The sequence below is a fragment of the Helianthus annuus genome, chromosome 4 (assembly GCF_002127325.2).
Source record: "Helianthus annuus cultivar XRQ/B chromosome 4, HanXRQr2.0-SUNRISE, whole genome shotgun sequence".
Classification (NCBI taxonomy): Eukaryota; Viridiplantae; Streptophyta; class Magnoliopsida; order Asterales; family Asteraceae; genus Helianthus; species Helianthus annuus.
This window is the reverse complement of record NC_035436.2, coordinates 4,951,660-4,965,246: the sequence shown is the minus strand read 5'-3', so window position 1 is coordinate 4,965,246 and position 13,587 is coordinate 4,951,660. Positions and strand designations below refer to the sequence as shown.

Sequence of the window (13,587 nt, the reverse complement as noted above, 5' to 3'; positions counted from 1 at the left end):
AAGCACGTAAAAGAAAATTGTCTAGTGGTCAAGAGAAATTATCTCTTGTGAGAAGACCAAGATTCAATCCTTTGGATGTGTAAACATTTAAGGGGAATAAAATTAGTCGTTCTACAAAAACATAAAAGAAAATTGTAATATAAATTTTAATGACCCTTATTGTTTAATTTTTATTAAATTTTATTTTACATATGTTTTAATTCGCCTCGTGAGTAAAAATTCATCGTAAATTCTATCGTTTCCGTTCCGTGTCATATCCATATGTAGTTGTCTTCATCATCCTCATGAACTCCTCTAAGTTTACCTCTCCATCATCTAACCAATAAATTTGTAATAGTAGATCAAATTAAAACCACAAATTAATTTGTTATTTAACATGAAGTAAATAGATCGACTCAGGTATTTTATATCAAACTAATATTCAAGTCCAGCGCTTTATTAAATCAAACGAAAAGTAGACGCAAAAACGTTGAATCACGCACGTCTGTTGCGGCATGTTGACGTACAAAAATTAGACCGAAATGTAAAACATAGAGAACAACAAATAAATAGACCTACGAACCGTGCGTTTGCAACGGGGTTATTTAACAGGAAAAAATAGACGTAAAAACGTTGAACCCAAGCTAAAGCTAGGTTGACTCGAGCATACCCTAGATAAAAGCATATTCCAATTAAAATTTTCCACTTTTCACAAGTATAATATTGTTTCAACATCTAGGGGTGCAAACGAGCTGAGCGGCTCGCGAGCGACTCGAGATCAGCTTAAGAAAAAACTCGAAACTATCCGAGCCTTTTTGAGCCTGAGCGAGCCGAGTTTGAGCCTAAAATAAAGCTCGTTTATTTATTGAGCCTGAGCTCGAGCCTGGCATGGCTCGTCGAGCCTTATCGAGCCTAAGTGTAAACGAGCCGAGCTTATTTAAACTTGTTTATGAGCTGAGTTCAAACCTGAAAATAAGTTTGTTTAGTAAATGAGCCCGAGCTTCACTTATCGAGAGCTCGCGAACCTAAAAAAGTTTATTATTTATATTATTTTTATTTAATATATTAATTAATAGATAGTAAACGAGCCGAACTCGAACTTGAGAAAAAACCCAACGAGCCGAGCTCTTATAAGTTAATCGAGCCCGAGCCTAGTCGAGCTTGGCTCAGCTCGACTCGACTCGTTTGTACCCTACTTGAAATATCTACCAGACTCCCACTCATAACATGCTTTGAGAAAAAAATGAAGAAACTCACCATCTCTATCAGCTTCTTCCACCATTGATTGGATCTCTACATCTGTTAAATGCTCACCCAACTCCCTAGCAATGTTCTTTATGTCTAAAATTGATATCTTCCCCTATTTTCATCATCAAACAAGCACACATGCATTCGTTTATAACTTAGTATAATTCTAATTATATAAATAAAATGATTTAATTTGTACAAAAATGTTACATTTTTATCATGATCAATGATGTTAAAAGCTTTTGTAAGCTCCTGTTTGTTGTTCCTCTCACAAATTTTGCTAGTCATCATGTACACAAATTCATCAAAATCAATTGCACCACTCTCATCTTTGTCTACTTCTACCATCATTTCATCAATTTGCTGAAAAGTTTATAAATATTATGGAATTAAATCTTTTAGTAACATCAAGACATGCAAATTAATGGGCTAATGAATCTTACCTCTTTGGTCATTTCAAAACCAAGCGCCCTGAAACGAAACATAATCAAGAAATAATCGTATGTATAATTTCATAGGGCTTCACTATACGAACAACACTAACACACCATCCAAACACCACTAGTGTGTCATGTAGGTTGTATGATAACCTGATAGTGGTGAAATGTGGTTAAACGGGTCGTGTGACCGTGTAAAAAATAGTCATATGGTTGTCGTATAAAAAAAATGATGTGATCAGCAGTAAAGTCACGCAGACCCGTATAACATTTTTTGTCCTATCATACGACTCATATGATATGACGAGTGACGTGATGTACACTTTTAGAAACGACGTCTCTTTAACAACAACCTCTCAAATCTTAAGATTTCAATCAAGTTCATACCTCGTTGCAGCATTTAATTCCTTGGCGTCAATGATACCTATATTTGTAACATAACACACAAAAAAAAAGTGAATTTTAGTTATATTTGTTGAAATATCTTTTCATGGTTCACAATAGAGTGTTTATAATATGGTTCTAAGTTAAACCCTAAGTCAAACTATTAGTTACAATATTTTGTTACGATAAAATTAAACCAAATTAACACTGAAAATTAAAACCATAATAAACTGTTAGTAACAATTTGCCCCCTATTTGATATTTCAATCCGGACTTATTAGCCTTCATATATAAAAAAAAAACAAAAAAAAAATAAAATAAAAATCATAAGAGAAGTGATTATGTTCCATTAGTTAAAATTTAAAGAATGTTTTTTTTATATTGTTTTGTTAAGCAAAAGACTATTCGTGAACTTAGAATAATTAAAGAGACAAATAAAAATAAAGAACAGAGTTGCTTGATTAAGTTTTATCCTATCGAATATAAGCAATGTTTTCAGAACTGGACCGGAAGTTGAATCGGTCTTCTTGCCGGTTCAATGGTCGGACCGGACGTAAAAAACGGAAGGTATCATAAATATTATAAAAATTAATAGGGTTAAATTTGAAAAAAAATATATATATAAAAAAACCGGTCCAACCCTTCAAAAAACCGGCCCCACCTACAACAAACCGTAAAACAAACCTACATAACCTACATAACGAAGTTTTGGAAATCCCAGTAACAAAACAAAATCGATTACGGTTTCAAACAGAACCGTGAACACCTCTACACTATATACCAATATACCATTGCCATCGGCATCAAATAGGTCAAAAGCTTCTCTCAACTCGTGTTTCATCTGTGTCGTTAATCTATGACGACTTCCGCTAGGTTTATTTCTCCTTGATGATCCAGAAAACTCCTGATAAGTGATAACTCAATTGTAAACATGAAACTAAACATGATGTATGAAAAGTGAATGTCAAAACAATATTATTTAACATGAAGACGCACCATTGTATCGGAATGTTGAAGTCGAAAACAACTTTTATAATTTCTGTGTTAACTACAAGAATGAATTCCCTCATATCATTTATATGCAAGTTTTGGGATGGGGTATATTTAGACGGGCGGACCCACATTGGTGCCACCGGGGTCCCCGGACCCCGATCTTTTTAAAAAAAATAGTAGATTCGGTATTTAAAATTGTATATGTACCCCATAAATAGAATTAGGTGGACACTATAGAAATAAAAAGAAAGTTGGTGTAGTGGTAAATCTTCCTCTTTTCCACCAAGAGGTCATGGGTTCAATCCTTGATAAGCCCATTTTTCTTATTTTTTTTTAAATCTAGTTCAAACCTCACTTTAACTCGACCCGAACGAGGACCGACCCGAAAATGGACCCCATTGAAGTAAAATCCTGGGTCCGCTACTGTATTTAGATGTTTTAAATCTTGTTAAAGATCTTTATTTGCATATATATATTGTTTGTTGCATAATAAGACCTTGGTTACTCAAATATATATTTTATAATTTTGTTAGAGATCTCATTTACATACACACATATAGCTTACGTGATATAAAACTCATACTATAGGTTTTCTTAGATATCTACATTTACTTAAATAATTTATTGAATAATAAAACAAAATAAATTTATATGACATGTAACCATGTATATAGTCTGGTTTGTGTAGAAAATGGTTTTACATGTGAAATACATTAAGCGTTCAGGTTGCGACACGTGTATTTTATGGTGAGAGTATATGGACATTTTAAATTAAATATGGTTGTAGATGCATTGTTGTAATGTTTTGGAGATGTCATTATATTCGTATAGTCGGTTCATGTGTTACACATAGACGACTTGAACATACAGTTATAATCAACAATGCGTTAACATTTAAAACGTCATTTTTTATAAAATATTTTAATAGCATGCTCAAATAAAAGATAATAAAATCGATGGTTTTATGATATAGTTTTCTTTTAGTAATAAAGTCTATAAAAGTTATTTTAAGTTGTAAAATACTGGTAGAACTACATATAAACTAAATAAGTCAACAAGCAACGTGGTTTTTTTATTTAAAAAACTTATATTGTAAAATACTAATTTTCTTTATAAAGAACTTATTATATTATATATTATATTGTAAAATCATAGTTTTCTTTTTTCTTTTTAAATTCATGCTTATGCAATCATGTTAACCATTTTATTGTAAAATGCTAGATCTGCATATACACCTAATGAATTATCCGTAATATTTTAACCATTTTATTTTAAAATTATTTTTTACTTTATATAGATAAAAATGAAAAACATGAATTACAAATTAAGAGCTTACAATATAAATTTAAGGTGAACTCACTATATTATTAGATTATTATTCGTGAATGTTTTTAAATGCAATATATTTGTAAATTTAATTGGAAAATTAAATGGGGAATCTTTGGTTTAAAATCATAAATTATTTGATTATTATTCTGCACGTTATATGTAATTTTTATTTTTATTTAAAATTAAATGGGGAATATTTGGTGATGAATTGAAACCAACACTAAACCACCTGTGTGGAAGATAATCAAACGACTATTGTTGCCATTCTGATATTTTTCACATTTTTTTTAATTTCTCACTTTCAAAATAAATAAAAAATATGGGAATTTTTTTAACAGTTTTGCACTTTAAAAAAAAAATTGCACTTCTTTAATCAATGTTAACATTTTTAAGCCATGTCGTCATGTTATAATTAAATAAAAATTATATAAATGTCATGTATAATTGATAACCTAATTATTTGAACGTAAATTTTTATAAATGGCTTAATTGAAACACTCATAACACTGAATTACTATTAGGTGGTATATTCTTTTGTGTTGGTATCAGGGCCGACTATAGAGGGAGGGTGAGGCAAATTCCCGAATGAGGTCCGTTTTTCCCAAAGATTTATTGGGCCCTCTTTTCAAACATTAAAGCCTATAACTAATTAGTTAGGCACAAATAAAAATGATTGGTATATTAACCAAATACATAATAATAAGAATAACAACAACATTAAACATAATTAATTTTTAAAAACAACAAATGCGACGACAACAACAGACACAACCCAGGGTCTGCCGACCAGCCACCACTACTGACAGCCGTCCACCACCATCCACCCACCACCATGAACCTTCGTCGACCACCACGAACCTCACAATATGTTTTTTTTTTTTTGTTCCGCTTCTTTGATTCCTACGATTTAGTCATAAATGATAATTATTAATTGATAGAACTAAGTATTTTTGTTAAGTCCTAAGCTGGGTGTGTTGTTGAGTGATGAGCCCTAAGTTGTGTGCTTTTTTGAATGTTGAGCCCTAATTTATTAACTATAATTTGTTAATTGTTATACATGTGTCTTTTCTTGAGCCATATATTGTGTGTTTTGTTGAATGTTGAGTCATAATTGAGTAATTGTGAATTGTTAGAATTGAGTAATTGTTAATGGTTTTGGCTTTTGAACTTTGATTTGATTTTCATAAATTATGCCTCCTAAACAACTATTCGGTGCTAAAAAAAATGTAAAAAGAGAAAACGAGATCAATAAATGAGAGCATCACGAATCACCGGTTTAGTTATTACGGTATGTCATTCTAATACTATGATTTTGCTATGTTTATTGTTATAACGTTAATCGCCGTTAAAAAATTTGTTTATATAATTCGTTAGGGCCTAAGATTCTTTCTTCTTTCAGCTTGTACGTGGCACTTGAATAATCTGGACCAACCGAATCTGATTGATATACCGATTTTAGTTCATGTATATCATGTTGTACGAGGTAATTTTTTTCGATTACAAAGTTAACTCCATTTATTACTCGAACCGATCTTTCACTCATCTAATATCTAAAGAATGTGTTTTTCGTAAACCATTTCGTGTAAACTAAATGTAATTTTTTTAATAATAAATTAATAATTATTAAAATGAAAGTGCATTTAACTTAAAGGATAAAGGGTTAAGTCCAATTGTGAAAATTAGTGCTCTAAACGAACTGAATATTTAGCAAACAATTCGTGAATTGTTTAGTGGGAAGTTCGTTTACGTTCGTTTGTTCAAGAAATAAACGAACATGAACAAAAAATTTCGTTCGATTAGTTAAATGAATGAACATGAACATAGGTCTCGTTTGTTCAGTTGTGTTCGTGAACGTTTGGTAACATGTTCGTGAGCATTCGTTCGCCTTCGTTTGTTAGTATTGTTCATGAGAGTTTTGTATTTTAATTTATTTTATCTAAACTTTTCATATTCTTTAACTTTTATTTATTTTATTATCCAAAAAATTATAAAAGAAGTCATATTCCATTTCCCATCGTGTTTATTCATTGTTCCCTTTTCCTTCCTCAATATTCTCTCATATCCTTTGTTCCGTGATTGTCTTCAAGTTCCAGTTGCTCCCTCTGCCATCCACCTCCAGCCTCTGTTACTTTCGTCGATTTTATTTGTGTTTGTGAACACGTTCATTTCCTTAGCAAACGGACACGGTATAAAATCTTGTTCGATATATGTTCATAAACCGTTCGTAAACACCTTTATTTCTTTACAAATGAACGTGAACAAAATCTTGCTCTGTATTTTCAGTTCGTTTACATCGCTAGCAGGTGTTGTTGGTATAATGTTACTTTCCTTAAAAGAGTTCAAATTTGTGACGTTGGCAAACCATTAATTTGGTTGGGATCATGTATATAGTGACGTGGCATAAACACATGCACAATAGTTATTTATTTTCTTCTCGAGTTCTAACAGTGAGGAGGCGCACACAGAGTCCCATCCCTTGTTCTAAAACTTGATAATGGTCACGTGTCAAATCACTGTCAAAGGAGTATGGTTATGTTACCCTACACCTCCTTTGGTACACAATTTATTAAAATTTATAATCTTTTTCTTGAACATCCTCAACATATTATCCTCATCGACCTAGGGATAGGATTGGTATTATACACGTACTCGTATCAGTATTGAAAATTTTGGTATTGAATTTGAACAAAATTGGGTTGCAAATGCCAAAGCAAATATATTAGTAGAGTGAATTTCAAGGAATTGTCTTTTATCTTTATACCATTTTCAGGCGCTATCCTTTATGTTCAAAATTGACGAGTTTTTTACTTTATGTTTTCAAATCATACACGTTTTGTCCTTTAGGCCTAACCCAGTTAGTTTTTCAGTTAAATTGGTTTAGGCCTAAAGGATAAAACGTGTATGATTTGAAAACATAAAGGACAAAACTCGTCAATTTTGAACATAAAGGACAACGCCTGAAAATGAGTATAAAGATAAAGGACAATCCTTGAAATTCACTCTATATTAGTACGATACGGGTATGAGCATTTCGGTATGGTACCCGTTTTGGTACCATTTTGTTTTTATTTTATTTTTTGAGCACTCGTACAAGTACAAAATAGTTAAAACGGCACGAGTACCAATACAATACGAGTACCAAATAGTTAATTAAATTGTTACGGGTACTAATACGATACGGTTACCAAATAGGTAGAATCGATACGAATACTATAAATACCATGAAATAAAATATAATATAATATAAAAAATTAAGTTTTATATAAAATTCGGTAGTAGTATCAGTTTTTACCCGTACATGTATCGATAACAAAAGTACCGAATACAGAGTCAATAAAACTAAGTACCGATACATGTATCAAATACCTAAAATCGATACAAGTGAATAGATACAAGTATTTGGGAAAAAAAACTCATCCCTACATGGGCCTCATCTCATTCTTGTTTTTTTTTTTTTTTTGGAAAGTTTCACATTATGTCTCTATAATCAACCTAAAAACTAAAAAAACTAGCTTTTACATTAGAATGTATTACGACTGTATAATCGTAGGAAGGACAAGTATACTTTTAGCATTATGAGTTGGCTAAAAAGTTCAAATTTATTAAAAAATGCTAAATATTATAAAACATCAAAATGTCAACCATAAAATACACGTGAAATCCAAAAATTGGTTGTGTTTTAGATGACAAGGCTCTAATTATCGAATGCCAAACATTATTATGTTTTATGTTAATTATCATGTTGTGTTTTATGTTCACAATTTTACGATTATGTATTTGAAGTTTTATGGACTATTATGGTTTGAATATAGTGTTTTAGTAATATTCACTCTGTTATTGTGGGTTTTATATGTGTTTTATGACTTTTTACACTTTTTGAACTTTGTAACCGAACCCTACCCTACTTTAAGTAATGAAAATCCTTAAGAAAATCCGTACTATGCTACCTTTCGTGATGTTAAGTATTTTTATTAGAAAGTACAATGCATGATATATTATTGTATTTTTCTTTAAGTGGGAAGACATGAGAAAAAAAAGGACAAGAAAGAAGAATGGTAAAATGTTTTATGTTTGATCGGTCGACCCCTCAATGGTTTGGTTCGCTTGAGATGAACTATCGCTGGTTGGACATGACGTTTTTGGCGAGTGGCGGTTCAACCAGTGATTGGTCTAATTTGTAAATTAGCAGCGCGGTATGACTGGTTCAGTTTTCAAAAGATTTAAATTACAGAATTTTACAAGTTTCTTTTATTCAAAAAATAAGAATCTATATCTATATATATATATATAAATGAGATGGATTTGGGCTATGTGTCCTTTGTCTTTGGCCATCTAGGCTGATGTGGCAATTTGGTTTAGGAGGGAAATCCCAATTAGCTTTCAACAATCACGATTCCAAGGAAAAAAGGCGGGATCCGAGTTGAGTTGGGTCGGGTCAACAGAAAATGGATCCTATATGTTATTTTCCAAAACCCTAGACACCACATTCATCTCCATTTTCCTTTCATCTCCCTTCTGGTTCAAGCATACGATTCAAGCATTGCCATTCCGAGTCAATAATCTTCATTCTCCTTCATCTTTATTATAAGGTATCTTCGATTTCCCTAAAATAATACCCGCAAAAATGGCCAAAATTGTTCACCGAAATCATACCTACCGAATCTCCCTTCTCTATCTTCTTTTTCTTCTACAATTGTTCATCGTCTCATCGGATCTTCAAGATTTTATCAAGATCAAAGGTAAATATACCTAATCGAACCTAGATCTGCGTTGTTTATGTTATTGTATATACAAAGTTGTTCTTATAAAGATTCTTTCGATTGCTAAAAACCATTTGTTTTCTCATTTCTATAGACCCGATAAAAGAAATTAAAGGTGTGTTGTTATTTATGTTATTCGATTGTATTATACAAAGTTGTTTTTATGAATATTGTTTTGATTGCTAAAAACCATTTTTGTTCTGATTTCTGTAGATCTGATTAAAGAAATTAAAGGTATGTTGTTATTTATGTTGTTCAATTGTATATAAAGTTCATTTTATAAAGATTCTTTCGATTTCTAATAACGTTTTCTTTGTTCTGATTTCAGTAGATCCGATCAAACTTTATCTTTTTCTTTCTTTGGATTTCTAATAATCTTTGTTCTGATTTGTAATAACTTTTTCTTTGTTCTGATTTCTGTAGATCTGATTTCGGACTCCGATAATTCGTCAATCAAAAGAGGTTAGTTAAGTGTTATAGTTGTTTTATCTTTTTTAAGTTTGTAATATGTAATTTTATATCCTTTCTGTTCATTATTTTTTTTACTTATTAATATATGTTCTGAATGATTTATGGTTTGTATTTTCTCATGGTGAACCCTCAATCTTTTTTGAAATTCGGACTCGGATTGTTAGTCTACCAAAATAAGTTATGTTGTTCTGAATTTTGTAGATCCGATCATAAAATTGAAGGTATGTTGTTTTAGTTTGTTGTTTATCTACTGTGCATCTTTAATCTAAGCGATTGAACATTTATATTTTTTTGCAAACAATATCAAGATCAGAGGTTTTGTTATCATCATCTACATACTCTGATTTATGTAGTGTCTATGAACGTTAATCATGTATTGGACATTTATCAAAGTCATGTATTGGACATTTATCAAACTTACTGATTTTTGTTTATTTTGATTTTCATGTGAATCCCTAAATCTTGGATAACAATCGGACTCCGATCATTCAACAAGCAACAGAGGTTAATTGAATGTTATAGTTGTTTTCTCTTTTTTAAGTTTGTAATATTGTTTTGTCAGAATCTTTGCTCCACGTTTCTATTGTTTTGTTTGAAGCTTGATTGAATATCATATTTGTTCTTGGAGTTTAATGGTTTGATCCTTGATGTTTGACAATTGAATTTCGGATCATGATAACGGTTCGGTGCTATCCATCCGTTTGTTCCAAAATTATTATTGTTAATTTTTATTTCCTTATTTAGAGGATATATAATAACTTCATTTTAAATTCAAATTTTTGATTTGGAGTATAATATGTGTGACAACCCTAAATCTCAAGGTTTTATTCCAGGTATAACTTGTTGTCACGATTCGTTTTGTGGCGTATCATGAGTGCGATATGTGAATGATTGAAATAGTTATTGTGTTTGGACTGCTTAGTGAGTTGTTAGATGATTAGTAGTAACATTTACTCGCAGCATGGCCCTGACAATGATGATTAATCAATAAAGTCTCATTGGACCGTTTTAATGTTATGATTCTCACATGGTGAACCACTAACTATTATTCACATGCAAACACTGAATTAATGCAATAGATGAGTTCTTGAGTTGATTAATGAGCCGTCAATACGAAATCTTCATGGGGTGATCTATGGTTAAATGGTGCCAAGATGTTCGACTAAAATAGAGTTATACCAAATGCTAGTGAACCGATAACTCTCGAATGATTATTATTTCGAGCCGCGAACATAAACTACTTGGTCAAAGGGCCCCTCGTATGTCGGCCACACACTCTCACACCTTAGATGTTTATTTGGACTCATGGCCGATCTCGTGCAGCCCAAATGGAATGCGGCCCACCTCCTTTTAGTTTTGTTTACGAGTTGCATGGGAAATGCACACTCAGTCTTTACAAATGAAAACCCTAAATCCACTTGTCCCTTTTCAGCCGACAACAACAACCCTTTTTATTCCTCCAGCCAACGATGGGATTCCGACGCGAAACCTACAAGCTTTTGCTCCCTGTTTCTCCTTCACGTTTGGTGATAGGAGACTCCGGCACACCTCGCTCCGACCACCACACACCCACTTCGATCTTTTCTCCACGACCTCGACGACAGTACTAGCAGAAGAAGGAAGACGATGATGGCGGGGTTAGGGAGCAGGGATATAGGCCGACGGAGGAGCTGCCAAAACCGAAAACCGAAGTCGGGATGCAGGTGGCGGCGGAGCCGACAACTGCCGGAGCGGCAGCTCGTGCGAAGCAGCAGCAACATCGGGCAGTGTTCTTCTTGTTGCCCTCAACATTCCTCGGTCAGTTGTTTACATTCAGTATGTTGATCTTGTAAATCGGGAATATCGTGGGTGATGCGATTAAACGGTTTCTATCGATATTGAACAGAATATATATGGAAGGAGATTGCATGCTAATAGGTTTGTGGGATAGAGTTATATAAGTGCAAGACTTGTGTGATGATAAAGATCTGATGTATTATGAATTGCTTGTATTACTGTTAATGCAAAACATAGATGAGATTTATGCTTGATGAAACCGAGTGGTTAGAAGTCATAGGGTTCTGTTGAGGTATTGAAATGATTAAACTACTTACATGAATATGGAACCTTCATAAAGTCGAACCAATAAGATAGGTCATTTAGTGATGATAAGGCTATGGTATGTTGTGATTAATTAATCAGATGGAATATTGTATTCGTTAAACAATTATATAAAAATAATATCTTGGGGCATGTGGTCCTCATCTACATGTTGATTTTACTAACTGTCAGTAGATAAATTAGTGAATTGCTAAAGTATATATGGTTATATGTTAGTGGGCAGGGGTGGGTTTGGTTGCATTGGGTTTTATGTGTTCAGCTGGGCCGTAGGCTCACAGATTGAGATCGGGCCGTACATATCTAAATAATAAACTGGGCCGCACCCTTTTTATGGAGCATACGATGTTGGTAGGCTGTCACAAAATACGACTCACTATAGAGACTCGTGTGAATGTCGATACGTGTTTCCTTATGAGTTATCTGTTTAAATGTGTGTTAAATACGTGATTACTTGTGCGCATGACTAATTGTTACTGTTAACTATATTAGGACTTGGTTGTGCAACATTGAGTACGTAACTAGTCCTACCGAGCAAATCGAGGTGAGTTCACTACATTCGAGCATGCGTCCCAGTGGTTGGGGACAGTCAGTGGGTATCCCATGGGAGGGGATGAGTCTTTGGGTAAAAACGGGTATATTGGTTAATGATCTCACCTATCATCTTTTGTAAGTCCCTCATCGGGTATTAGTTAGTAGCGCTACTTAGGTTTGGCACCCTCACCCCGTGCCTGTAGAGGACGGAGGTGAACTAATGACCCAGTCTGGCCCAGTACTAGATAGGAGTACGTGGGAAGGGCAGTCCGTGAGCCGTCATTGTTCGGAAATGAGATATTAACAATATTACTTGCAGGGGTTATTGAACGGTTTTACACACAACGGGTAATAAACATTTTCTAAAACTGTGAACTCGCCAGCTTTGTCTGATACACGTGTTACATGCTCGCAGGTCGTAGGTATCTTGGAATTGGGAAGCTTGCTATCTGGGAGTGCTGGAGTGGTCATGGATCGAGGCTCTTGGTTTAAATTACATTTGATACTTTGGTTTTAAACGTTATTATGGAACAATTGCTAAACAATTTATTACATGCTTCCGCTACACAACTTTTGAGAATTAATATTATGTTGACAACTTATGGGAGTAAATTAATGCCATGATTTATTTAAATATTTACTATTGGTTCAATGTGACTGGTGGCTCGAACTCTGATGCGTAACACGCCTCGCGGGGTTTCCGAAGGTGGAATTTTTGGGGGTGTTACAGTTGGTATCAGAGCCACAGGTTATAGTGAACTAGGTTTTAAAACGTTTTATAAAACCAGACTATAACCGAACAACTTCGAAAATCGATCATGACACTCAGCTCCAGATTGCAAGGTTCGTTTCCCTCTCACCTTATACATTACTTGTTTAACAGTCACACACTCACAACGTACATGAACTGAGACAATTAGCACCATAGTGACTTGATAGCGTGACCCCACACATCGACTCATGCGAGCCATAGACTTGTGATATCATATGTTGTGTTGTTTGAACGGGGGAAACTTTGAGCGCGAGCTAAGAAGCACTGAGATAAGCATGCAAATTGCCTTATTATTATGGGTGCACACTTAATAATAACGCGGGGTGCATGCAAGTCCCAGTGAGACTTATCGAGCGTGAGGAGGGTTCTGCCCTACTATGTGTGAACTTGGTAGTACGTAAATATCAGTATGATACTTGACTCTCATCTCGTTCGACCTCTAAATCGGTTTATTTCCCAACTATAGAAACATGAGTGGACGAGGATACGGACGTGGCAACATCACCATGACTCAGGCTGAGTTGACCGACCTAATCAACCCCCGCGTGGCTGAGGCTTTAGCAGCCTATCAAGATAGTACGGA

The 13,587-nt window shown here is 33.7% G+C and overlaps 1 protein-coding gene across 1 annotated transcript; it reads right to left on the bottom strand.

Moving 5' to 3' along the window:
* Positions 1–232: 232 nt before the first annotated feature.
* On the bottom strand, positions 233–4,635 carry LOC110932782 (probable calcium-binding protein CML20). Its single transcript, XM_022176038.1, has 7 exons — positions 4,624–4,635; positions 2,838–2,949; positions 2,052–2,088; positions 1,671–1,698; positions 1,438–1,590; positions 1,237–1,339; positions 233–315 (listed from the first exon to the last, which is right to left on the bottom strand). Exons 1-7 carry the CDS (start codon positions 4,633–4,635, stop codon positions 233–235), a joined length of 528 nt encoding a protein of 175 aa, XP_022031730.1.
* Between the last annotated feature and the right edge of the window lie 8,952 nt (positions 4,636–13,587).

Coding starts and splice junctions, on each gene's coding strand:
- LOC110932782 (XM_022176038.1), bottom strand. Junction 1,699..2,051: donor GAATTAAATGCTGCAACGAG/GTATGAACTTGA, acceptor GTTTCGTTTCAG/GGCGCTTGGTTTTGAAATGA. Junction 316..1,236: donor GGAAGAAGCTGATAGAGATG/GTGAGTTTCTTC, acceptor TTTATTGGTTAG/ATGATGGAGAGGTAAACTTA.